The following is a 27534-nucleotide window of genomic DNA, read 5'->3' as shown; positions in this document are numbered from 1 at the left end:
AGTTAGATAAAATGTTCCATTATCAAAATATGGCACACAGATAAATGAATTGTGGTTGAAGTTTCAGAATGTGATTTGATGATATTTTTATTGATAAAATTGTTCAACATAATAATTGTGATGGGTAACTTTTTACTTAAACTACTTGTATAGATATAATAGCCTTTTTGATTTGTGTGTTTTGCCCAAATACAGCAGCTTATTCATTTAAGTTAGGCAGAGTCTATTAATTTTACTTTTTAAAGTTAAAAAATGTCAGAATATTTAATAAGATTATATTTTACTAGAATCTGAGTTCATAAATTTCAGTGCCTTGGAAACAAACATTATTGTATTGTCTTTGGAGATAATTTACAATTGAATCTCCTTTATTAAATATGCAAGATTACAGTAGGTACAGGTAATAATGTATGTCTTTTAACCTCTTAAGGTATTTTTGAAAATATATCATTATGTGTATGTGTGTGTTTTTACTAGCTGAATGAAGAATTTAAAAAGTCTTTGACCTTAATTTTAGCTCATGTAGAATGAAGTGTAAAGTTTCTCTTTGCTTGTCCTCCAGGCATTTTGATTTGCTGTCTTTTTACAGCATGGACACCAAATTGCTAAAAACATGTTTTGGGACTGCCAATGAATTTATCTTTTGTGGTTTTACTACACACTTAGTAATTCCCTTTTTTTTGAGTTAATATTTTGGAGTTAATATCACAATGAGTTCAGGCTTATGGAGCCAAGAAAAAGTTACTTCACCCTACTGGGAAGAGCGGATTTTTTATTTGCTTCTTCAAGAATGCAGTGTTACAGACAAACAAACACAAAAACTCCTTAAAGTACCAAAGGGAAGTATAGGACAGTATATCCAAGACCGTTCTGTGGGGCTTTCGAGGATTCCTTCTGCCAAAGGCAAGAAAAATCAGATTGGATTAAAAATTCTAGAGCAACCACATGCAGTTCTGTTTGTTGATGAAAAGGATGTTGTAGAAATAAATGAGAAATTCACAGAGTTACTTTTGGCAATTACCAATTGTGAAGAGAGGTTCAGCTTGTTTAAAAACAGAAACAGACTAAGTAAAGGCCTCCAAATAGATGTGGGCTGCCCTGTGAAAGTCCAGCTGAGATCTGGGGAAGAAAAGTTTCCTGGAGTTGTGCGCTTCAGAGGACCTTTATTAGCAGAGAGGACAGTGTCGGGAATATTCTTTGGAGTAGAATTACTGGTAAGTTTGATAAGTCATTTTAGTGGGCTGTGTAATTTATATGTGTGTGTGTCTGTGTCTGTGTGCACATACATTTTTCTTTTTCCTTTTTTGAATGCAAAATAAGTTTTCCCAGAATTCTATATTTTTTAATGTTTGTAATCCTAGGGATTTACTTTCTAATGGTAGGTTGAGATGATACAAAGATGATGCTTCGAAAACTGAAAAACTACGTATAGGAAGAAATATACAAATAGATCATGTATTTATTGAAGACTTTCATATCTTAGAGATTTTACATTGAATGTTAAAAATGAACTCAGCAATTGTAAACAAATTACTTAAAATTGTTAATTATCCTGTGACATTATCATCTGTAGGTTTCTTAGCTTAAAGTATACTCTTAAGTAACAAGATTTGGATATATAAGTTGCAGCAATTTGAACTGGCTTTTAGCTGTCCCTGATAATATATGTGAAAATCATGTTGTTGTTTCCACTGAAAAGAAAACCAAGAACTCTGTGATAATGTTTCCAAAATTAATATTCTTAAGAATTTAAATATTAGTTACATTTTGACATTCTTGCAAATATAATTTCATGCTTCGTTTGCTTTTTAAGTTTTTAAAGGAGCAATAGTAAAACAATTGGAGTATTGAATCCCAGCTATGCCATTTACTAGCTGAGTTACTGGGTTATTTAACCAAACTGCTTTCTAAATGTGCATCCTCATCTGTGAAATAGTAATATTAATACACAACTTGCAGTGTTTTTGTGATATATTGATTCAGGATTTAAAATGGTGACTGGCACATAGTACGTGCTCAATAAATGGAGATAACATTACTGTTAAAGTAAGTTTTTCTTTTTATGACAAAATTTTTGTTAAAACCACAATGTGAAATCCAGCCCAAGCTCTCTCACAGTAGAATTATGATTTAAAATTATCATGTAATTTTATTTCAGCATCATATACAGTTTTTTCCTTATTTTTTGAACACCCTATATTCAATGGCAATTGCTAATAATTATATTTCTTATATGTGTCACTTAGAATTTGTTCAGTGATTTCTCTGAAGTCTGCAGAGTGCATCTTTTTTCTTAGGGATCATCTTTCTCTATCAGTCACTGATTTTTTTTTTTCTCTCATTAAAAAACTAGGAAGAAGGTCGTGGCCAAGGATTCACTGATGGGGTATATCAAGGGAAGCAGCTTTTTCAGTGTGATGAAGATTGTGGAGTATTTGTTGCGTTGGACAAGCTAGAACTCATAGAAGATGACGACACTGGATTGGAAAGTGATTATGCAGGTCCAGTGGATACAATGCAAGTTGAACTTCCCCCCTTGGAAATAAACTCCAGAGTTTCTTTGAAGCTTGGAGAAACTATAGAATCGGGAACGGTTATATTCTGTGATGTTTTGCCAGGCAAAGAAAGCTTAGGATATTTTGTTGGTGTGGACATGGTAAGAAATTTTGAATTTTATTGTCTTTGTTGTATGTATCTGTTAGTTTTATAACCAATTTAGGTACAGAGTGAACACTTTGAATTCTTAAAATGGACTAATTTGTAGTAATTTAAAGAGCATGTTCTAACTCATCTTTAGTAAAGGAATGTTGATATGGGACAGGAGTCTAGTTGTAGAATTATAGTTACTCATTTTTCCAGTCTGAATAAATGGAAATAATGTTTTCAGTCTTTAAATTTGCTGTGTAATAAACAGAAAAAAAACCCCACCAGAATATATTGCATTATGTGTTAGTTTTCTTTATTTTGAAAAGGCTTTTTTTTTTTTTTTTGGTAATCTGTGTTTCTCTTTTTATAATGTTTTGCTGAATTTTATTGACTGATCTGATTTTAATGATTTATGTGTAAAAATCACTTATGGAAAATGCCTGAATAGAGGAACAGCACATTGCTTTAGAGGAAAAAGCAATTTAGTGCCTTCATAGGGTGTATTTCACTCAAAAAGTTTTTTTATTGTGGTAAAATTTATGTAACATAAAATTTACCAATTTATCCATTTTAAAGTGACATTAAGGACATTCACATTATTGTGCACCCATCACCGCTATTCATCTCCAGAACATTTTCTTCAACCCAAAATGAAACTCTGTACCTATTAAACAATAACACCCTATTACTCACTCCTTTCAGCTTGTGTTCTTCTGACAACCAGAATTCTTTCTGTCTTTGTGTATTTGCTTATTCCCTGTGCCTCATATAAGTGGAATCATACAGTATTTGTCTTTTTGTTTGTGTCACTCATTGTTACTGTTACCTTAAAGTCATAAGTGTTAATACTGAATACATCTCAATATGGCAGATTGGACAGTACCTGTGGGATTAAGAGGAGAAGAAAAAGGCTTGAGAACATTTTTTATCATAGATTGAAAATATGGACAAGAATTGTTAGGTATAATGAAGAAAATTCATACAGCATTATTAAACACCAGCAAGAATTGAGAGGTTGTAATAGACTCTTGTACTCATGGTGCTTTTAGTGATTATTTTTATCTATTCAGTTATACTTTGGGTAGGATATGAATGCTCTAGTGTAAGTTTCTCTTACACTTTGCTCGGAAATCCTAGGAAATTCTATTTGATACCCATTAGTTAGGCAAACCTCACTCTGTCATTTAGACAAACACTTACTGAACATTTACCATGTGAAAAGTTAGAGCCAGAGTTAAATACGTAGGTCCCTCGGGATAGCTAGAAATAAAACACATTTTAAACCATTATTCTTTAAATATTTAGAACTTGTTCATTGGAGTTCGTTTTCTTTTGCTTTAGGTCATTTAGGCCTCAAACTTGGCAAAAGCCATTTAGGCCTTCCTCTCCTTAGATCGCAGTCTAGGAAGCATCTTGTTTACTTGGGGTGTCTGCCAAGCCGTTGCACCACCGACTTCTCCCCCTGTCTCTGTCTGTCTTCCAGTTGGCTTGTGCAAGCATTCGTTCCAGATCCCTCTAGTGCAGTCCTTGAAAGGAAAGTTCTGGCTAATGCAATAGTGTTCATCTCCTATTTCTAATGCCATTTAGAATGCTGTCCACATTGGTGCTCAGGGCAATTGTCTGACTGTATTGTCTTCTTAATTTAACTCCATGAACAGCACTGGACAAGTTGGTGCTACACTGGAATATAAAGTTATTAATATAAAGATCTCCAGTTTGGAGAGAATTCTTGCATATCTGTAGAATGACAAAAGAACAACTGAAAAATTAGACTTTCTGTCTATAGAAAAGAATTCCTGTCTATATAGGAATTCAAATTGATCATTTATATTAGTGCTCAGGGAATGTGAAGAAATGATTAGAGCAAGCTAGGGTTAATTAGGGACAGCTTTCTGTTTGAAACAGTGTATGATTACTGCATCTACCAGTGCAGATATATGTTATATCGACTATTTATTGTCCAGTCAAGTATGATGAACACTTTGATCCCTTGCTCACCAGGTGGGTTTCTATGACTTGATTATTCTTGGATCCCATTTTTTAGAGGATCCTCTTGTGAAAAATATGCTTTCATATTTATGTTTTATTGAGGAGAATTTTATTCTGTTAATTTCTAGGATAATCCTATTGGCAACTGGGATGGAAGATTTGATGGAGTGCAGCTTTGTAGTTTTGCAAGTGTTGAAAGTACACTTCTCTTGCATATCAATGACATCATCCCAGGTATGTTTTCTTTGTGTTATATATATTGTTAAGGCAGAGCTTCTAAGACATATTTAGTTCTGAGGATAGAAATATAAGCTTCAAGATGCATTTTTGGAACTTGACTTTTATATTATGGAATTGTTACTACATAGAATATCTTTCCTTACCCCCAAACAAAAATACTTAAAGATTTTCGTTTCTAAAAGTATGTGAGTGTGGGGTACCTTTTATTTGTTATCATTCAGTTTTTCATTACTTGTCTATTTTAACCCTTTTCTGATAATTGCAAGAGTCAGAAAATATAAAAAACTGCTATCTGTTTGAGTGAGAGCTTGGTTTCAACTAGAAGCCTTTTAGTAGAAGTTGGTCATTTTAATGTAATCTAATATATTGTGGAGAGGATTCTTGATGGATACCTCATGAGATCTCTTCCAGTTTCAAGGTGGTATAATTGATATGACTTCGTGACTCTGTAATCAGAAACAGACCACTCAACTTTTACACCTTAGAAATAATCTTAAGCAACCTTTATTTTACCTCAAACAAGTAGCACCTAATGGCTGCTGTCAACTAATTGATAAATTCTTATAGTTAGTAGCATCAGCATCACCTTCTCCCTGCTCTTAGTAGAATTCCAGTTAGAAGCTAGTCTACTGGCAGTATGTTAATCATGAAACATACAGAGGCAATCCAAGTTGGCCATTCTCATTGAATATTATGCAACTATGAATTGTCAGAAAGCCTGCATTTAATAGCCACAAATTATGAATTTCTTAATTAGATGACTTCTACATTCTTGACAAAGTTATAAGGTAGGTCTTAATTATCCCCATTTTGCTGATGAAAAAAACTGGGGCTTAGATAGGGATAAGATTCGCTAGGATCAACTAAGATCCTACTTGATTTTGGTAGAGCCAGAATTCAAATCCAGGCTTGTCTGATTAGAAAGCTCTGCCCTTTTCAGTACCTCCTCATCCCAAGTCCTATGTGTTGACTTGGGATATGAAAACCTGTATAGAAGAACATACACTTCAGCTTCACGTGTATACTTGGAAATATTGTTTCTATGGAGATGTATTTTGTCTCTGAGTCTTTAAAAACTGACTTTTATTATATCAAGAATCACAACTGAACAAAATGGTTTGGTTTTTTTGGCTACCAGTGTTATTGCTGATTTTGACATAGGACACTTTTTAGTACCCCACAGGTCATTTCAGGGCCTCAGTTTCTTTTTTTGTAAAAATGAAAGGGTTAATTAATACTAGATGATTCTTGAGATTCCTTCTAGCCTGTATTCTTTGCTGTTCCAAATTCCCTGTTGACTTGGCAAGTTATAAATGCTTGTTTTGCTGAGTTAGGAAATGCTTTCTACGTTAGCTTTTAGCCTTGCAGCAAGAATACATTAATTTAGTTGGAGAAATGAGATTCAAATGATAACTTTGTTTCAATTTTGCTTTGTAAAAGTCTGACATACTTTATTTTCCTTGATTTCTTTAAAATCAGGTTTTAATTTCTTACACGTTGGGTTCTTAGCTATTTCTTTGCTTCCTTTGGAAATGAATGCTTTATATTCAAGGGGAAGCATACATGTGCTTGATATTTTATCTAGTAATATTTAATTTACCTTTTCATGTCTGCTTACGGAGAAACATAGTTTGTGATATTATAAGTTGAAATACCTTTTGATGTTACAATAAATGTTTATTGTCTAAAAAGCAGTTTTCCAAAGGCTTGTTCCTTCATCAAATATTATTAAACCCTTACTTATGGGTTTTTTTTTTTTTTGGTGTTGAGGATATAGTAGGAAACAAAACAAATAAAAGTTCTTTTGAAATGGAGCTTTTATTCTAGAGAGTGAAGACAGATAATGAATGAGATATATGGTCAATTAGGGGCTTCCCAGGTGGCTCAGTGGTAAAGAATCCACCTGCAAATGCAGGAGATGCTGGAGATGTGGGTTCCATCACTGGGTCAGGAAGATCCCCTGGAGAAGGAAATGGCAACCCACTCCAGTATTCTTGCCTGGGAAATCCCATGGACAGAGGAGCCTGGTGGGCTACAGTCCATGGGGTCACAAAGTTTCGGACATGACTTATCGACTAAATAACCATAGTGGTCAATTGGATGCTGATTGAGTGGAGAATAGTGAGCAAGGTAAGGGGAAAGGGTGTGCTGGGGTGTGAAGGGTGGGATTTTGTTTTTACTTTATGTAGAGTAGTCCATTGGACATGGGGTAGCTCTTCATGGCTGCTCCAGCAAAGGGCAGCTGCTGCTCTTTACCTTGGACATGGGGTATCTCCTCACAGCCTCTGCTTCTGACTTTGGACCAAAGAAAAGCAAGGAGAGATAAGAAAGCCTTCTTCAGCAATCAATGCAAGAAATAGAGGAAAATAATAGAATGGGAAAGACTAGAGATCTCTTCAGGAAAATTAAAGATACCAAAGGAACATTTCATGCAAAGATGGGCTCAATAAAGGACAGAAATGGTATGGACCTAACAGAAGTAGAAGATATTAAGAAGAGGTGGCAAGAATACACAGAAGAACTGTACAAAAAAGATCTTCACGACTCAGATAATCACGATGGTGTGATCACTCACCTAGAGCCAGACATCCTGAAATGTGAAGTCAAGTGGGCGTTAGGAAGCATCACTATGAACAAAGCTAGTGGAGGTGATGAAATTCCAGTTGAGCTATTTCAAATCCTGAAAGATGATGCTGTTAAAGTGCTGCACTTAATATGCCAGCAAATTTGGAAAACTCAGCAGTGGCCACAGGACTGGAAAAGGTCAGTTTTCATTCTAATCTCAAAGAAAGGCAATGCCAAAGAATGCTCAAACTACTGCACAATTGCACTCATCTCACACGCTAGCAAAGTAATGCTCAAAATTCTCCAAGCCAGCCTTCAGCAAATACGTGAACCAAGAACTTCCAGATGTTCGAGCTGGTTTTAGAAAAGGCAGAGGATCCAGAGATCAAATTGCCAGCATCTGCTGGATCATGGAAAAAGCCAAAGAGTTCCAGAAAAACCTCTATTTCTGCTTTATTGACTATGCCAAAGCCTTTGACTGTGTGATCACAACAAGCTGTGGAAAATTCTGAAAGAGATGGGAATACCAGACCACCTGACCTGCCTCTTGAGAAACCTGTATGCAGGTCAGGAAACAACAGTTAGAACTGGACATGGAACAACAGACTGGTTCCAAATAGGAAAAGGAGTATGTCAAGGCTATATATTGTCACCCTGCTTATTTAACTTATATGCAGAGTACATCATGAGAAACGCTGGGCTGGATGAAGCACAAGCTGGAATCAAGATTGCCAGGAGAAATGTCAATAACCTCAGATATGCAGATGACACCACCCTTACGGCAGAAAGTGAATAAGAACTAAAGAGCCTCTTGATGAAAGTGAAAGAGGAGAGTGAAAAAGTTGGCTTAAAGCTCAACATTCAGAAAACTGAGACCATGGCATCTGATCCCATCACTTCATGGCAAATAGATGGGCAAACAGTGGAAATAGTGGCTGACTTTATTTTTCTAGGCTACAAAATCACTGCAGATGGTGACTGCAGCCATGAAATTAAAAGACGCTTACTCCTTGGAAGGAAAGTTATGACCAACCTAGACAGCATATTAAAAAGCAGAGGCATTACTTTGCCAGCAAAGGTCTGTCTAGTCAAGGCTATGGGTTTTCCAGTGGTCACATATGGATGTGAGAGTTGGACTATAAAGAAAGCTGAGCACCAAAGAATTGATGCTTTTGAACTGTGGTGCCGGAAAAGACTCTGTGTTCATTGGAAGGACTGATGTTGAAGCTGAAACTCCAATACTTGGGCCACCTGATATGAAGAGCTGACTCATTTGAAAAGACCCTGATGGTGGGAAAGATTGAAGGCAGGAGGAGAAGGGGATGACAGAGGATGAGATGGTTGGATGGCATCACCGACTCAACTCAGTGGACATTAGTTTGGGTAAACTCTGGGAGTTGGTGATGGACAGAGAGCCCTGGTGTGTGCAGTCCATGGGTCACAAAGAGTCAGACATGACTGAGTGACTGAACTGAACTGAACTGAACTGAGAGTAGTCCCAGTGAGCCTGTCTAATGTGTTGACATTTGAACTCTTAACATGAAGGAGATTTGAGGGCTTGGCCAGCTTGAGGAATAGCAAGGGGTTCACTGTAGCTTGAGTGAGGGACAGTGATGGGAGAGGTAGTGAAGCTCGACCATGCAGGGCCAAGTGGGCTGGTGTATGGAATCTTGGCTTTACTCTAGGGAGTTGGGGAGCTAACGTGGATTTTGCACGAAGGACAACTTACGTAACTTCTATTTAAAAATGACAGTCCTGGCTGCAAGTTAGAAGGCAGAAACAGGGAAATCAGGAGGGGGACTGTTGCAGTTATCCATATGAGAGACAGAAGGTGGTGGCTTGGATTGGATTGGTGTGTAATAGCTTGTTTAATTTAGCCTGTTTTTAAACTTTGGATAAATAGAATCATAGTGATTGTATTCTCTAATGATTGCATTATTTACTTAAATTATATTTTGAGATTCTTTCTGGTGAATGATAGTATTAGTAGGCTGTTTACCCTTACTGCTTCATAGTATATTTCATTGTGTGAATACTTCATGATTTAATAACCCATTCTAATGTCACTAGTTGTTTGGATTTTGAATATTTCCATATCCTCTTCAACACTTGGTACCCATTAAAATTTTTGCCAGTCTGATGTCTTTGAGAAATGGTACCTCAGGGTGGTTTTAATCGTAGTTCCCTCATCACAAGTAGAGTTGAATAATTTTCATATGTTTATGGAAAATTTATGTCCTCTATTAAATACCTGGTTGTGTCTTTCCTCGGTTTTCTGTTGATTTGTCTGTTTATTGATTTGTGAGTTCTTTATTTTAAAATTTTAATAAAATATTTTTTCAACATTTATTATGCAATTTCAAACATAGAAAAGTTGGAAGATTTTCATATTGAAGATCCCTATTCCCACCACCTAGCTTCTACAATTAACATGTTTGTATAATGCTTGCTTTATCATATTTATCCATCTCTCTATCCATGTACTTCTCCATCTTTTTTTTTGTAATACATTGCAAAATAAGTTACAGACCTCAGTACACTTCATCCTAAATACTTCAGTATGCATATAATTAACTAGAGATAAGTATTTAAGGTTTTTTCCTTTTGAGGTGAAAGACCATATGGTAATAAAATATGCATTGTATCGTTGGTGTTTTGACCAAGGCAAAAACCCTTGAGTTTAGTAACTATCAAGTTACTAAAATAATTTTTAATAAGAAATGCATTTGCATATCTCAAATCAAAATAATGAAGCAGTATAGTAGGTTGTCTTGTTTCCATTCTATCTCCTCTGCTCTAGTTGCCCCCTCACTCCACTCCTTGCCACCCACCAGTAGCTATTTTTATTAGTTTCTTGTATATCTCTCAAGAGTTTCTTTATAGAGTATAAATACATAGTCTTCCTTCCCTTTTGAGGCGTGAAGGATAATATTTATTGTGCACATGCTTTATTCTCTTTACTTTTTATCTTAGATGTCTTTGTATATCTGAGGTTCTCATTCTTTATAGTACATATTTTCCATTGGTATTGTGGTTCCCTAATTTATTGATTCTTATTAATGGATATTTGTATTGTTTCTAAATGTTTACTATTATACACAATGCTGTACTAACCTTATACATATGTATTTTCTACATGTGCTGACTTACCTGTAGGATAAATTTCCAGAAGTGGGTTTGTTTGGTGAAAAGCTGCATGCGTTTGTATTGTTTTAGATACTGCTAAATTGCTTTTGGTAATCACTGTAACAGTTTGTATTCCTGCCAGCAGAATGTAAGGGTGATTTATTTTTTATTTTGCTTTTTATTTATTTATTTTTTGCTGAATAGTTGATTTACAGTGTTGTGTTTCTGGAGTACAGAAGAATGATTCAGTTTTACATGTGTTTGTGTGTGTGTGCACACTCGTATTCTTTTCACTATGTATTATCCGGGTAATGAGTATAGTTCCCTATGCTCTACAGTAGGACCTTGTTGTTTATCTGTTTTATATAGTAGTATGTATATTAATCCCAAACTCCTGATTTGTCCCTTTCTTCCCCCCTTCCCCCTTTGGTAACCATAATTTTGTTTTCTATGTCTGTGGGTCTGTTTCTGTTTTGCAAGTAAATTCATTTGTGTTGTATTTCAGATTCTGTATATAAGTGATACCATATCATAGGAGTCTTTTTCTTTCTGATTTATTAGGTTGATACAAAAGTAATTGGGGTTTCAGACTGCGAATTTCAAATCATTATAACTAGCCTCAAAAACATCTCTATTAATCAAAGTAAGAACCTTTACAATCAACACATTTTTACCAACAAGAAGTAAGTTTGTATATTCCTGTAACATAAAAATCTGAGCTTCAGGATTTGAGGAAGTCTTGAAAAGCATTTTATATCTTCTGCTGGTTGCGGAAGCATTTTGCTTGCAAAAAGTTGTCGAGATGATTGAAAAAGTGGTAGTCCGTTGGCAAGAAGTCAGGTGAATATGGCAGATGAGGCAAAACTTCGTAGCCCAATTGGTTCAACTTTGGAAGCATTGGTTGTGTGACATGTGGTCAGGCGTTATCGTGGAGAAGAACTGGGCCCTTTCTGTTGACCAATGCTGGCTGCAGACATTGTATTTTTTGGTGCATCTCATTGATTTGCTGAGCATACTTCTCAGATGTAATGATTTTGCTGGGTTTCAGAGCTGTAGTGGATCAGACCCATAGCAGACCACCAAACATTGACCTTGACCTTTTTTGGGTGCAGTTTGGCTTTGCAAAGTGCTTTGAAGCTTTTTCTCCATCTAACCACTGAGCTGTACTTTCTATTTTTTCTGTTAATGGTTCAACACCACATTGTTTCAATGATTCTTTATATTTTCATTACTCTTCTGAGTTTTCTAAATTGTCTTCTAAAAGTTTAATAATTTTTCTTTTCACATTTAAGTTGATAATATACCTAGATATGATCTTGTGTAGGATAGGAGGTTTGTATTCCTAATTTTCTCTACCTTGCTTGCTGAGTATAAATGAAGTTTATCATATATATATGGATCTTTCTGTGTCATAGCTTTAGAAGAAATCTAATGGCTGTAAGAGTACATTTCCCTTTTTGTTCCTTTTCTTAATGAGTGTCTTGGTTGTTTTTGGTCCTTGAGTCTTCAATGTAAATTTAACAGCTTCTCAAGTATTACAAGAGAGTTCTGTTGGGATTTTGATTGGAGTTGCACTTAAACTGTGGAACAATTTGAGGAAAATTGACATTTCTGTTATATTGAAACTTTTGATACATGAACATTGTATAGCCTTTCATTTATTTAGTGTTTTTAGTAAAATTTTATAATTTTCTCCATTTCTTGCATCTATGCTGATACATTATCAAGTAAAACGTATTTTCTAATAGTTTTTTGATGATATGTAGAAATTAGTCATAAAAATGGTTGTATTGAGATATAATTCACTAGTTTAAACCATACAACTCAGTGTATTTTAGTGTATTTACAGATAGATGTGTGCAATTATCATAGCATTCAATAGGGGAACATTTTCATTAGCTTTCAAAGAAACTTTGTACCTTTTAGCTGTAATTACCATATCTCTTCATCTTCCTCTGTCCTAAGCAACTGCCAGTCTACTTTCTGTCTGTGTATGTTTCCCTATTGTAGACATTTCATATAAACAGAATAATGTAAGATGTGCTCTTACGTTAACATAAGATGTGACTTTGTTCACTTAGCATAATATTTTTAGGGTTCATCCATGTTATAGCATTTATCAGTACTTCATCTTAGTGCCTGAGTAAGAGTCCATTGTATTAATATATCACAGTTTATCTATTCATCTGTCAATGGACATTTGGGTTCTCTCCATATTTTGGCTATAATGTATTGGTACAATGCTGCTACACACATTCCTGTACAGGTTTTTGTGTGGATGTATGCTTTTATTTCTCCTGGGTATATATCTAGGAATGGAATTGCTGGGTCATGTGTAGCTCATGTTTAATCATGTATGTAATTGCCAGACTGTTTTCCATAGTGGCCACACCATTTTATAATTTATAGTGTTGCATGAGGATTCTGTATGACGGCTTCCCTGGTGGCTCAGTCAGTAAAGAATTTGCCTGCAGTGTGGGAGACCTGGGTTTGATCCCTGGGTTGGGAAGATCCCCTGGTGGAGGGCATGGCAACCCACTACAGTGTTTTTGCCTGGAGAATCCCCATGGACAGAGGAGCCTGATGGGCTGCAGTCGTGGGGTCACAAAGAGTTGGATACAACTGAGCGACTAAACACAGCACACAGGAGGATTCTGATTTCTTTATGTCTTTGTTGTTATTTGACCTTTTGATTCTAGCCATCCCAACTGGTTGTGAAATAGTGTCTCAGATGACTTTTGTGTGCAGAGTTTTGTTATAAACAATCTTATCAAGATTTTTCATTCACAATTTATCTGTAGATTAATTTTTTAGTAGTAAGTCATCTGCAAATACTGTTTTACCTCTTCCTTTTAATCCTTGTATCTTTCATTTTTAAAATGTGGTTTGTTATTCTAGTATCCCTGTCAATACAGTATTGAATGGCATCTTCACCTTGCTCTTGATCTTAAAGTGAATGCTTCCAGCATTTCATTGTGAAGTATGATGCTTATCACGGGATTTTATTGTTACTGTCATTTATCAGCTTATAGAAGTTACCCATGATTCCCCAAGAGTTTTATCATGAGGGGATATTGAATTTTATCAAACTTTTTTCTTTATCTATTGAGATAATCCTATGTTTCTTTTCTTTTAATCAGCTAATTTCCAGTTTGCTAATTTTTGCATGCTTTAAAATTTTAGAAATATTTGCATTGCATGTTTAAAACTTTTTTTACATTGTGCCATGGAATAGGCTTGTCCCAAGAGGGACTTGTTTCTTGGAAAGTGTTGGGGTAAAATTTAAAAAAAAATTAAAATGCATGTTTAAATTAAAAAAAATTTTGTTTGATAAAATACATATAACATAAAATTACCATCTTGACCATTTTTACCTGTACAGTTCAGTGGTATTAAATGCATTCATAATTTTGTGTAACAATTATCACCATCTGTCTCCTTAACACTTTCCATCTTAAAAAACTCTATGCCCATTAAACAGTAGACCGCCATCTCTCCCCTTAGCCTCTGGAAGCTGCTTTTTTTCTTTCTGTCTCTATGATTTGGACTTCTCTTAAGTACCCCTCATTTAAGTGGAATCATACAGTATTTGTCTTTTGATGATTGGTCACTCCACCCTTCCACTCTGTGGTAACTACCACTCTACTCTCTGTCTTTCTTAGTTTGTCCTTTTCAGATTCCGTATATAAATGAGATCATACAGTATTTGCTTTTCTCTTCAAAACGTTAAAAATAGAATTATCATACAATCCAGAAAGCCCACTTCTAGAGGTATATCCGAAGGAAATGAAACAGAATCTCAAAAAGATAACTACCCTTCCATATTCATTACAACATTATTCACAGTAGCCAAGATTTGGAAACAACCTAAATGTTCATCAGCAGATAAATGGATGAAGGAGATGTTGTGGAGTATTATTTGGTCAGAAGAAGGAAGGAAATCCTGCCATTTAGGACAGTGCGAATGAACTGTGAGGGCATTATGCTAAGTGAAATAAGGCAGAGACAGAAGTCTTAACAGAGGATTCTCACTAGCATTTACTCAAAAAGCCATGTTTTGCCAGACCCCCCCCCCCCCCCCGCCCAGCCGCTGCCACTCCCAAGTGGCCACTGTGGCAACTGCCACAGCACATGGGCAGAACCCCTCTCTCCCTCTCCTTGGCAGGAGGGAGTGCCCCCACCCCGCACTGGGGCCAAGTGCAGCTCTTCAGGGCTTCCCTGGTGGCTCACATGGTAAAGATTCTGCCAGCAGTGCGGGAGAGCTGGGTTCAGTCCCTGGGTTGAGAAGATCCCCTGGAGAAGAAAATGGCAACCCACTCCAGTATTCTTGCCTGGAGAATTCCATGGACAGAGGAGCCTGGTGGGCTATACAGTACATGGGGTCACAAAGAGTCAGACACAACTGAGTGATTAACACTTTCACTTTGAATCCTTTCTAGATATATTGATTTTCCATTTTAGTAGTTTTAAAATTTATTTTTTCTTTGACCTTTTGTGAATTTATTCAGTTTTTTTAAACCATTACATTCAAATGCTTAGCTTATTAATTTTTAGTGTAAAGCATCTAAGGCAATAGATTCTTTGTACACAGCTACTTACATTCCATAAAATTTGATATGTAGTTATCTCGTTACCATTAAATTTGAAGTATTTTGTAATTTCCTTCATGATTTTTTAATGTAATTCATCAACTCTTTTAAAGTGTACTTTAAAAATTTTCAGATATCTTGCTTTTTGTTTTCATTGTTATTCATTTTCAATTTGATTGCATATGGTAAGAGAATATGATACCAATACTTTGACATTTGTTGAGGCTGACTTTGTGGACTGGTACATGATCCCAAGTTTCAGAAATGTTCTCTGTGTATTTGAAAAGAATGTGTTTTCTTCAACTGTAGTTGCATGTATTTCATGCATATTTTATGTGTCCCTTAGGTCAAGCTAATTTATTATGCCATTCAAATTTTATGTATCATTACTGAGTTTTTAATTGTGAAGTCTAACAGTTACAGAACAAAGCATGTTAAAACATCTAAATATGATGATTGATTTGTTAATTCTAAGTGTTTGCTTTAGTTTTGAAATTGTTATTAGCTGCATACAAGTTGAGGATTTGTAGGTACCTAGAATTTAGAATTGTTATACCTTCCAGGTAATTTGAGCTATTTCTCATTATGTTGTGACCATTTCCATCTCTAGTAAGTTTTTTCTTTTGCCTTAAATTCTGTTTTGTTGATATAGATAGGTTTTCTTTTGGTGAGTATTTTCCAGATATGTTTCTTTTTTTGGTATGTCTCTTATAACCACATATAGTTGATTCCTTAGTATAGTTTGACAGTTTTTATATTTTAACTGAAGATTTTAATCTATTAATATTTATCATTATGAAAATTGGATTTATTTCTACTGTCTTGTGTGTTTTGTGTTAGTCGTACTTTATCTGCCCTATCCCTAACATGTTTTTTTGGATCAAGATGTTTCTCCCACCCCACCTTCTTTACTTCATTTTCCTACTCTATCCTACTTGGTTGGTTTTTATGCATGTCGTTTTTTTAAAAATCCAGTCTGATGATCTCTGTCTTTTCGTTGTTGTGTTTAATTTATTAACACTTAAAGTAACTATTGTTGCTATGGGTTTCAAATCCAATAATATTTTATTATCTGTTTTCTATTTGTCCCTCTGTTTTTCATTCTTCTAATAGTAATTTTCTACCTTTTTAGTAGATTATTTGAAAAATTTTAAGAATTATATGATAATTAATCTGTTGGCCTTTAAGCTATATTTCATTGTAATATTGCTTTTAGTGGTTTCTCCAAGGATTATAATATATATTCTTAATGTGTAAGTCTAGTTACAGGTAATATTGTGTCACTTATATACACTTCTATAAGATGCAGAAACCTTGTAACTATGTAAATCTAGTTATCTCTTACTCTTTGTGTTACGAATCATCATGTACGTTATATCTGTGTACTTAAACAGTGCACAGGAAGCAGTTTTTGTTGAAATAATCAATTACGTTTTAAAGACTTAAAAAGTCTGTGTATCTGTTTGTCATTTTCATCCATCCATTTTCCTTGTGGTGTTTGTTGAAGTGAGGTCTTGTAGAAATGAATTTTTCTTAATTTTCTTTTGTTTGAGAATGTCTTTATCTTGCCTTCATATTAAAGGATATTTTGGGTATATATAGAATTCTGCTTTAAATTTGATTTTCTAGCCTCCACAGTTTCTGATGAAAATCATCAATAGCTTGAATCATTGTGCCTCTGTATGTAATATAATATGTTATTTTTCTCTGGGTATTCTGAAGACTTTCTATTTGGTTTACAGTATTTAACTGTGATGTGCCTAGCATGGTTTTATTCATCTTTATTCTGGTTGACATTTGCTAAACTTAGATTTGTAAATTTATATTTTTTAACAAAGTGGGAAACGTCTAGCCATTTTTCCTTCAAATGTTTTTTCTGTTTCTTTCAATCCTCTCCCTTTCTGTACCTTCAGTTAGATATATTTTTGATATTGACCCTTATGCTTGAGTCTCTGTTAACTTTTTTTTAAAATTTGAGTCCCTCTGTTCTTTACAGTTCTATTGTTCTACCTTCAGTTTTTTTTCAGTTTCCCTTCTTTTATCCCCATTGTTTTCCAGCATATTCAATACATTATTTTTAGAGACACTTGTATTTTTAAGTTTTTGAAAGCACTTTAAGACTTTTCCATCCGGTTCCATTTTTATTTCTCTGATGAGATATTCCTATCTTCTCCTTCACTGTAAGCATATTTCTCTTTCCTTCAATAGGCATGGTTTTAATAGCCTCTTTAAAATTCTTTTCTGCCAGTCCCAACATGAGAATCATCTATGGATTGGTATCCATTGCAGTTTTTTCTTGAGACTATCATGGGTTCCTTCCCCCCCCCCCCCGCCCCCGCCCTGTATGTTAAGTAATTTTTGAAGTTTTTTGTTTTACTTTTAGCATTTGTACAAAGCCTTCCTAAGATCATTTTAGTTCTTCTAAGTCAGTAGTTCTCAACCTGGGGTGAATTTACCTCCAGAAGACATTTTGCTCTGTCTGGAGACATTTATGGTCGTCACATCTGGAGTAGGAACACTGCTTGAATCTAGAGAGTAGAGACAGAGATACTGCCAAACATCCTACAATGCAGATAGCTGCACCTCTGATCTTCACAGAAAAGATCTGGTCCAAAAAGTCAGCTTTGCTCAGGTTGAGAAACCCTGTCCTAAACAAATTCTGTGAGTGATGCTAATTTTATAATGTTAGCTTGCTGAATAGCTAAGGGGAATCCCTTGTAAAATCAATTTTCTTTCATTGTTTACTCATACAGGGATAATAAATTCTGTGCTAATATTGTTTTTCCAGAACCACGTAGATAAATGTAATTTAAACTTGTCTTGCCAAATCAAATATCTCCATAGGTTTTCTTTTTCTTTCTTCCTTTTTTTCCCTTAAATTTCCAAGGATTACATTTGAGAGCTCAAAATCATATTAGTATAACCATCCTTTTTACCTACTTTATTGAATTTCTTTGAATTTTACATTTTACAACTAAATATAATCCATTAAATCAAGTAAGTTGGGAGGCTGGGGAAATCATTAGTTTAGTATTATAATCTAAGAAAGAAAAAGTACCTGAAATATGACATTGGCTTATGTATAATTGATTGTGTTTTTCTGTTTGCTGTAGAATAAAGATTTGAAATGCCCCCACTCCCCTTTTTTAAACTCTAGAGCTGTATTTCTTTCTGTATACTTTTTCCATATCTCAATTTGGTTTGAAATGTAAATGAACTTGGTTTCTATAGTCACTCTTAAGAAGAAAAGAAAAAACTACCATTTCTATTTTTCATGTGATGGAATTATGTATAAGCTGACAAGGGATTCATCTTTAGTAGTATTTATCTTCAAAAGCATTTACAATTATATTTTATTTAATTAGTGATGTAGGATTAAAATAATCAAAATTACTTACATGAATCTCTTGGAAATCACTTGTCAGGCAAACTCTAATCTTACAGATCAGTGGCTATCATTGTCATTGTTACTGGCTCTCAGAGCAGTTACAAGCAAGGCAAATAATGCTTTCTTCCCCTATTAAAGCTTGGTTTTCATGAACCCTGAATAGAAGATAATTAAGAATGATACCAGCTTTTATTGCATAATATACCAATTATACTTTTTTGCCAACAAAATAAAGCCTGCAAATAGACTTTAAAAAGCAAAGTTAGCTAAATGAGAATTAGTTTCATTTATTTAAATAGGTCTCCATCTATATTTCATGTCATCATTAACACCCATTTCTTTAGAGAGAAAAAAAAATAGTCATAATATCTCATTTAGTTCCTTATTTTTTTCTTGCCCAATTACCTTCATTTGTAGGACAAAGTTATTTTCAGCCTTAAAAAAAGGTTTTGGAAGCAGTTTAACAGTTAATGAGATTAGGAAAGAATTCATCCTATTCAATTGCTTGTTACAGTAGGCTTCTGAAAAATATATTTGATTAAAAATGCAGGCGTCTTCAACTGGTAAAGCTTTTCCTCTCTCTGTTACTGTTTTAAATGTTAAAAACCTCTCACATATCTAACTTGACTTTATATTCAGGTTCTTATCTGTTGTGATGAAGCATATCAATTAGTTCAGTTCAGTCCAGTTGCTCAGTCAGTCTGTCTCTTTGCGACACCATGGACTGCAGCACACCAGGCTTCCCTGTCCATCACCAACTCCCAGAGCTTGCTCAAACTCATGTCCATCGAGTTGGTGCTGCCATCCAACCATCTCATCCTATGTCCTCCCCTTTTCCTCCTGCCTTCAATCTTTCCCAGCATCAGGGTCTTTTCCAGTGAGTCAGTTCTTCACATCAGGTGGCCAAAGTATTGGAGCTTCAGCTTCAACATCTGTCCTTCCAATGAATATTCCAGACTGATTTCCTTTAGGATGGACTGGTTGGATCTCCTTGCAGTTCAAGGGACTCTCAAGAGTCTTCTCCAACACCCCAGTTCAAAAGCATCAATTTCTTCTGCACTCAGCTTTCTTTATAGTCCAACTCTCACGTCCATACATGACCACTGGAAAAACCATAGCTTTGACTAGACGGACCTTTGTTGGCAAAGTAATGACTGCTTTTTAATATGCTGTCTAGGTTGGTCATAGTTTTTCTTCCAACGAGCAAGTGTCTTTTAATTTCATGGCTGTAGTCACCATCTGCAGTGATTTTGGAGCTCCCCAAAATGAAGTCTGTCACTGTTTCCATTGTTTCCCCATCTATTTGCCATGAAGTGATGGGATCAGATGCCATGATCTTAGTTTTTTGAATGTTGAGTTTTAAGCCAGCTTTTTCACTCTCCTCTTTTACTTTCATCAAGAGGCTCTTTAGTTCTTGTTTGCTTTCTGCCATAACGGTGGTGTCATCTGCATATCTGAGGTTATCGATATTTCCCTTGACAATCTTGATTGTAGCTTATGCTTCATCCAGCCTGGCATTTCACATGATGTACTTTGTGTATAAATTAAATAAGCAGGGTGACAGTATACAGCCTTGATGTACTTCTTTCCCAATTTGGAACCAGCCTGTTTTTCCATGTCTGGTTCTAAGTGTATCAATCAGTTAGTGCCAATCAATTTCAATTAGTGCCTGCCCTAAATTTCTGCTTTTTCTAGTCCAGTCTGTATTGTCTTTTTTAGTTTTAGGGGGTGGGAATGTAAGGCTAATTTTTTTTTTTAGATTATGTGGTGCATTCACATTTGCACAGAAGTTTCAAAGGGTGTATGAAACTTTTTCCTCTTAACATTGCCCCCCAACTACCTATTTTTCTTCTGTATCCTTCTTGGTTAATTTGTTTCTTTGTTGTTCAGTATTTGCATATTTTATGCATTTTGGGGGGTACCTTGTTTCTATTAACAATTTTAATGAGTTTTCATTGTCATATAATAAAGTGCACATACTTTAAGTATATAGTTTGATATGTTTTTCTCTATGTCTAGACTTGTGAGACCTTTACGACAATCAAGATTGTGAGCATGTCCATCACCCCAAGGTCCTCCTTTGCTTCCTCCCTCCTCTACCTGTTCCCTCCTCCAAAATCCATGTAATCATAGGATCTGTTTTTTGTCAGTATGCATTTGTCACATTTCCTAGAATTTTATATAAATGGAGAATTCAGGATGTACTCTCTCTCTCTCTTTTTTTTGGTCTGACTTATTTTATTCAGTGTAATTACTTATTGACTCATCCATATGTCTTTCTTGTTGCTTAGAAGTATTCCATTCTATGATGTAAAATAGTATATATACATTTTTCTGATCCCTGATTCTTGATAATGTTTGGTCTTTGACCCAGGTTCCTTACACAGAGCTCCTAAAGCTCTTGTCATTTCCTGAGTGGTAGGAGTGTCCGATACAGAGCTTCTAAAATCCTTTGGAATTTTCTGGATGATAGAAGTGTCTTTCATTCTTATGAAGTGATTTTGGGTGGGCTACTAGATGGGGGACTGGTCACTGCAGGGATGAAGCCGTGATTTGAACTTTCAGCCAGAACCCCATCCTCTGGAGAGGGGGGATGAACTGGAAACTGAGTAAATAATCAAGCGTGCCTATCTGATGAAGTCTCTACAAGCATCCCCATAGTATGGGGTTTTGAGAGCGTGCACGTTACTGAACCCATCGAGGTCTGGGAGGGTAGCATGCCTAAAGAGGGCATGGAAGCTTTCTGCCTCTTCCCTGTTTTTTGTCTGTGTGTATCTTCATCTGGCTGTTCACCTATATCATTTATTATACCCTTTATAATAAGCTGATGAATGTGTTTCCCAACCCAGGGATCGAACCCAGGTCTCCCACATTGTAGATGGATTCTTTACTGACTGAGCCACCAGGGAAGCCCAGGATTACTGGAATGGGCAGCCTATCCCTTTCTCCAGGGGATCTGCCCAACTCAGGAATCAACCCGGGGTCTCCTGCATTGCAGGTGGATTCTTTACCAGCTGAGCTACCTGGGAAGCCATATCATTCATTAGATTCTTTTTAATAAACTGGTGAATGTATTTTCCTGAGTTCTGTGACCCATTCTAGCAAATTGTTGAACTCAAGGAAGGGGTTATGGGAACCCTGGTTTATAGCGGGTGGGTCAGTATTACTGGGTACAACATGTTACTTGCAATTTGTGTCTAAATTGGGGGTAGTCTTCTGGGATTGAGTCCTTAACTTGTGGGATTTGCTACTAACGTAAAGAATCTGCCTGAAATGTGGAAGACCTGGGTTTGATCCTTGAGTTGGGAAGATACGCTGGAGGAGGGTTTGGCAACCCACTCCAGTATTCTTGCCTGGAGGATCCCTATGGACAGAGGAACCTGGCTGGCTACAGTTCATAGGATCGCGCAGAGTCAGACACAACTGAGAAGCACCAGGCGGATCGTGTCAGAGCCAGATTGAATTGTAGGACACCCAGCAGGGGTCACAGCTTAGTGTGGGAAAATGCCTCACACATTTGGTGGCCAAAAGTGTCAAAACTGTTTTGAGCTTGAGAGCAAAGGAAAAGATGATATGTTTTCCCTAATAGCATAAGGATATACCAATTTGTTTCTTCATTCACTTGATGGATATTTGGCTTGTTTATGCTTTGTGGCTATTGTAAATAATGCTGCTATGAGAATTCACATGTAAGTCTTTGTATGGGCATAGGCATATGTTTTTCTTGGGTAAATATCCAGATGTGGAATGGCTGGCACTATCCTAGGTGATTGTTTAACTTTAAAAATAAAACGAAACAACAGCAACCTGCCAAGCCTTCTTTCCACAGTGGTTGTACTATTTCATATGCCTAGCAGCAGTGTATGAGAATTCCAGCTTTGGTATGTCCTTGCCAGCACTTGGTATGGCCAGTCTTATAAATTTTAGCTATTCTAATAGGTATGTAGTGGCACTAACTGTAGCTTTAATTTGCGTTTTCCTGATGACCAGTGATGTTGAATTTCTTTTCATGTGCTTGTTTGTCATTTGTTTATCTTCCTGGGTAGAATATCTGTGCAAATCTTTGACCAATTTCTTATTTATTTAATTCTGGGGTTTTGAGAATTCTTATAAATCAGAATATAAGCCTTTTGTCAGATATATGATTTGGAAATATTTCAGATTATTATAGATTTACATTTCAGTTTATTACAGATTTTACATGCAGTTTTAAGACATAATACAGAGGGATTTTGTGTATCCCTTACACAGTTTTCCCCAAAGGTAACATTTTATAGAATTAGAGATCACAACCAGGGTGTTGACACTGATATGGTACACAGAACATCCCCATTACCACAAGGATCCTTTGTGTTGCTTTTTTATTGTCACTCTGTCTCTTGTCTCCACCCTCTCCTTAATTCTGGCATGCGCTAATTTGTTCTTCATTTCTACAATTCTGCCAATTCCAAGAATATTACATAAATAGAATTGTACAGTATTAACCTTTTGAGGTTGGCTTTTTTCACTCAGCATAATTTTCTAGAGATTCAGCCATGTTGTGTGTATCACTGACTTATTCCTTTTTATTGCTGTGTTATATTCTGTGTTACGGCTATACCACTGTTTGTTTAACAGTTTTACTATTGAAGAACATCTGATATGTTTCCAGTTTTTAGCAGTTATAAATAATGCCTATAAATATTTGTGTAGAGGGAAGTAAACATAAAGTCTTCATTTCTCTTGTATGATGTCCAGGTGTGCGACTACTGGTCGTGTGGTATTTGCATGTTTTTTTCCAGCGTGCCATTTCACATCCAACAATCTATGAGTGATACAGTTTTTCATGAGTGTTTGGTGTTGTCACTATTTTTTATTTTAGTAATTCTGAGATGTGTGTAATCATATCTCACTGTGGTTTTAATTGAATGGCTTATGATTGTTGATTATCTATTTTCCTGTATCACTTGCCATCTATGTATCTTTAGTGAATTGTGTTTTGATCTCTTGTCCATGTTTTCATTGGATTTTTGCTTTTTCACTGTTGAATTTTGAGACTATATATTCTAGATACTAGTTCTTTGTTGGATATGTGGTTTGCAAGTATATTTTTCCCCAATCTGTAGCTTATCTCTTCATCATCTTAGTAGAGTCTTTCACAAAGCAAAAGATTTTGATTTCTGTGAAGTCTGGTGTTTCTGGTTGTTTTTAAAATCTCTTCCCTGTTCCCTTCTTCTTTTGCTCTCTTCCTTTGTGGTTTGATGACTTTGCTTAGTGGTATAGTAATATTCCTTTCTCTTTATCTTTTAGATAAAAAGGTTTCTGTTTTTCATTTTTTTTTCCCCAAGTGTGTTTGTAATTTCTTTATGAAGCCTTTTTATCATGATTGCTTTACAGATCTTTGTCAGATGATCATCTGTCATCTCAGTGTTGGCATTTCAAATTCTTCTTGGCATCTTCCTGGTTCTTGGTATATTGAATGATTTTTATTTGAAACTTGGACAGTTGGGTATTATATTCTGAGTGCCTAGATCATATTTAATCTTTGTTTTTGCTGCTTCAAGGTGCACTTGTCTTCTTCTTATTGTCAGGTAGAGGCAGAAGTCCAGATTACCTACTTTGTTGGAGTGGGTGGGGGCCACTGTATTTGGCTGCAGTGCAGTGATTATTGTTTATAAATTTCTGTCTTACTAGGATTTGTCTTTTCTCGTTCTTTGACTAATGGGAGTACATCTTTGTTGGTTTTTTTTTTTTTTTTTTTGGTCTGTGCCTGTTGGCATTCCCAGGTTGCTGGCTTCTTCAGCTCTAAGTCTGAGATGTATGAGGCAGTAAGAAAACCCAGGGAAATCTCATGTCATTTCTTAGGTCCTGTGCTGCCTAGCTGATCTGCCTTCTCTTCTTCGCCTTTCAGAGTATTCTCAGTTTTGTTTTATATGCTACATCCAGAGTTTTTAGTTGTACTTATGAGGAGAAATAGAAAAAAGTTCATCTACTTACCTTTCCAGAAGAGCAAATTGCACCTTAAAAAAAAAAAAAAAAGCTAACAGTAGAATTTAGGGATTATTTCATATTGGTACATCAATTGCATGCTTAATATTTTGCTTAAATTATTGCATTTTATTTCATTTTATAAATGTGTCATAATTTTTAACCAGTCCCCTCCTGTTGGACATTAATGCTGTTTTCAGTCTTTTGCTTACATAAATAGTGCTTCAGTGAATAATGTCATGTGTATGTCACATATGTGTATCAGATTGCATGTATCCAATATAGCTATGAGATAACTCATCATCCATATCATCTTAGGGAACTATGTGTTCATTTGATAGAAGAGTCACTTTGTCCTGGAGGGAATTAGAGTTTTTCATTTTAGACAGGTCTAAGTGTGAAAAAGTCACTCCTTGTATGATACATGCTACATCTGTCTTCCTACAATTTCCCTCGTGAATTCTAGTTCTAACTGGGGATGAAGATAGGACAAATCCAGCTCTCTTTCCTTATAACAACCCTCAGATATTCAAAGATGAATGTCATTGACACCTACATCTTCTGTTCTCCAACCTAAATTGAAGATACCCTCCCTCACACTTGGATACCTAGAGGTGAACAAAATACCATCATCTGTATGTGGACTAATCGTTGCAATAGAACAGGACTTATGCAGAAAATATTTGGGGACAGCCCTGTCATAGTTTGAATTATATTTTCAGAAATAACCATAGTGCCTTCCTTGCCTGGAGTTGGTAGTATTTCTTAACTGAATGAACATACTATAAACTAATGAGTTAACTTCCTGAGCTTATGCTTAACTTAAATCCCCAGTTTTGTTCACATTTCCTTCTGCTTCTGATTCTATACTTGTCTGTTTAATTTGGGGGATAGATGGGAGGACTTTACATTTGTCCCTGTTTGACTTCATGTCATTAGAGCTATCCAGTCTTTCAACATTTTCATATTATTTTGGATACTAATTCTGTTCTTTTGTGTTTTGTCTCTCAGTATCATGTCACCTGTAGTGCTTGTGTGCTGCCAGTATACTTATCTGAGTACTTAAATGGGATATGTTATATTTAGATTTACATAAAAATATTCATAAAATCTTTAAAAAAGATAACTTCCTGAAAGTAAACTTGCCTAGATCCGAGGGTATATGTACTTTACATTTGATAGATATTGTTAAGTGGCCTTCTGTAGAGATTGTCAGTCCGAATCATCCTGAATATTGTCTGCACAGGCAAGACTCCTCTCATATGAGACAATTAGAGCCTGAAAGGTTATTTTGAAGCACTAGATCATAGCATGCAACTCTGATGTTATCTTATGGACCTTCCAGGATTTCAAGAACAGTTTTTTGTAAAAAATTATCTAAAGCATAAGGAAAATATTTATTTTGATCAGTAATCTTACCTTAAGGAGGTTTTTGTGTAGTTGCTGTGTATGGTATTAATATGTTTGGTAATTGGTTTTTATAATTCTTCATTTTACCCAAGTAAACTTATATTTTCTTCAGTAGACTTTTCTGTCTATATTAAATTCTCATTTGGGTTTAAATTATGCTCTTGTGGCTGCTGATGTTGAGCAGTACATCAGTTAAGCAGTTTTTCTCAATTTAGTGGGTTGTTCAAATTCGCAGACATTTCTTGTGCTTTGGTTGTTATTGTTCACTAGTTGATTGTTATGATTTTCAACCCAAGTTTCCCCCAAGGGATTTTTGTTTTTCTGATAAATCAATAAGAGTGATAGGCAGGCTACTAAATTTATCATTCTGAATGCACTTCTGCTGTGTGTATGTGTATATATACATGCATATCTATACACACACACACATATACACATACATACATATATACATGTATAAAATGGGTACTTTTGGCTTCATTTCTTTTCTCAATACAATGTCCATGTTGTTGTGTATTCTTTTTTATTGCTGTGTAATATTCCACTGTGTGAACAGACTAGTTTATTCTTCTGGGGAATGCATTGTTGCAGTTTTAGGTTATTGTGAATAAGGCTCCTATGAACATTTTATACATGCCATTTGGTGAACGTATCATTCTATCTTTTTTTATCTTCTAATCAAGATTGTATTAATCTCTCAAAATTGTCTGCCAAATTTATTCCTCACTTCATTTACCTTTTCATACTTACCTTTTCCTGAGATGATAATCTCTTAAAATTTATTTAAGGTAAATAGCTTTTATTTTGGATCATGAATATAAATGTGACAAAGAAATCAGAGTTTGTTGTTTGTTGTTCATTTGCTCAGTTGTGTCCGACTCTTTGTGACCCCATGGACTGCATCATACTGGGCCTCCTTGTGCTTCACTGTCCTTCAGAGTTTGTTCAAACTCATGTCCACTGAGTTGGTGATGCCATCCAACCATCTCATCCTCTTGTTGCCCCCTTCTCCTCTGGTCTTCACTCTTTTCCAGCATCAGACTCTTTTTCAGTGAGTCAGCTCCTCACATCAGGTGGCCAAAGTATTAGAGCTTCAGCTTCAGCCATCAAACCTTCCCGTGAATATTCAGGGTTGATTTCCTTTAGGATTGACTGGTTTGATCTCCTTGCTATCCAAGAGACTCTCAAGAGTCCTCTCTAACACCATGGTTGGAAGGCATCAATTCTTCAGCACTCAGCCTTCTTTATGGTCAAACTCTCACATCCATACATGACAACTAGAAGAACCTATAGCTTTGACCATATGGACCTTTGTTGGCAAAGTGATGTCTCTGCTTTTTAATACACTGTCTAGGTTTGTCATAGCTTTTCTTCCAGGGAGCAAGTGTCTTTTAATTTCATGGCTTCAGTCATCATAGGCAGTGATTTTGGAGCCCAGAAAAATAAAGTCTGTAACTGTTTCTGTTGTTTCCCCATCTGTTTGTCATGAAGTGATGGGACCAGATGCTACGATCTTAGTTTTCTGAATGTTGAGTTTTAAACCCACTTTTCACTCTCCTCTTTTACCTTCATCAAGAGACTCTTTAGTTCCTCTTCACTTTCTGCCATAAGGGT

The 27534-nt window shown here is 35.6% G+C and overlaps 1 protein-coding gene across 10 annotated transcripts in view; it reads left to right on the top strand.

Annotated features, from left to right (window-relative positions):
* Positions 1-27534, top strand: part of CYLD (CYLD lysine 63 deubiquitinase) — a 64593-nt gene that overhangs the window by 5842 nt on the left and 31217 nt on the right. For 7 of the 10 annotated variants that reach the window (XM_020891560.2, XM_020891563.2, XM_020891557.2 and 4 more), the window contains 3 exons: positions 563-1214; positions 2354-2656; positions 4764-4869. In XM_020891560.2, the coding sequence (XP_020747219.2) occupies positions 711-1214; positions 2354-2656; positions 4764-4869 (913 nt within the window). In that variant the 5' untranslated portion in view covers positions 563-710. The remainder of the gene's footprint in view (positions 1-562; positions 1215-2353; positions 2657-4763; positions 4870-27534) is intronic. The other 3 variants (XM_070451316.1, XM_070451314.1, XM_070451315.1) reach the window with 1 other exon arrangement.

The sequence above is a fragment of the Odocoileus virginianus genome, chromosome 20 (assembly GCF_023699985.2).
Source record: "Odocoileus virginianus isolate 20LAN1187 ecotype Illinois chromosome 20, Ovbor_1.2, whole genome shotgun sequence".
NCBI lineage: Eukaryota > Metazoa > Chordata > Mammalia > Artiodactyla > Cervidae > Odocoileus > Odocoileus virginianus.
The sequence above is the reverse complement of the archived record's forward strand: the minus strand, read 5'-3'. Positions and strand labels throughout refer to the sequence as shown.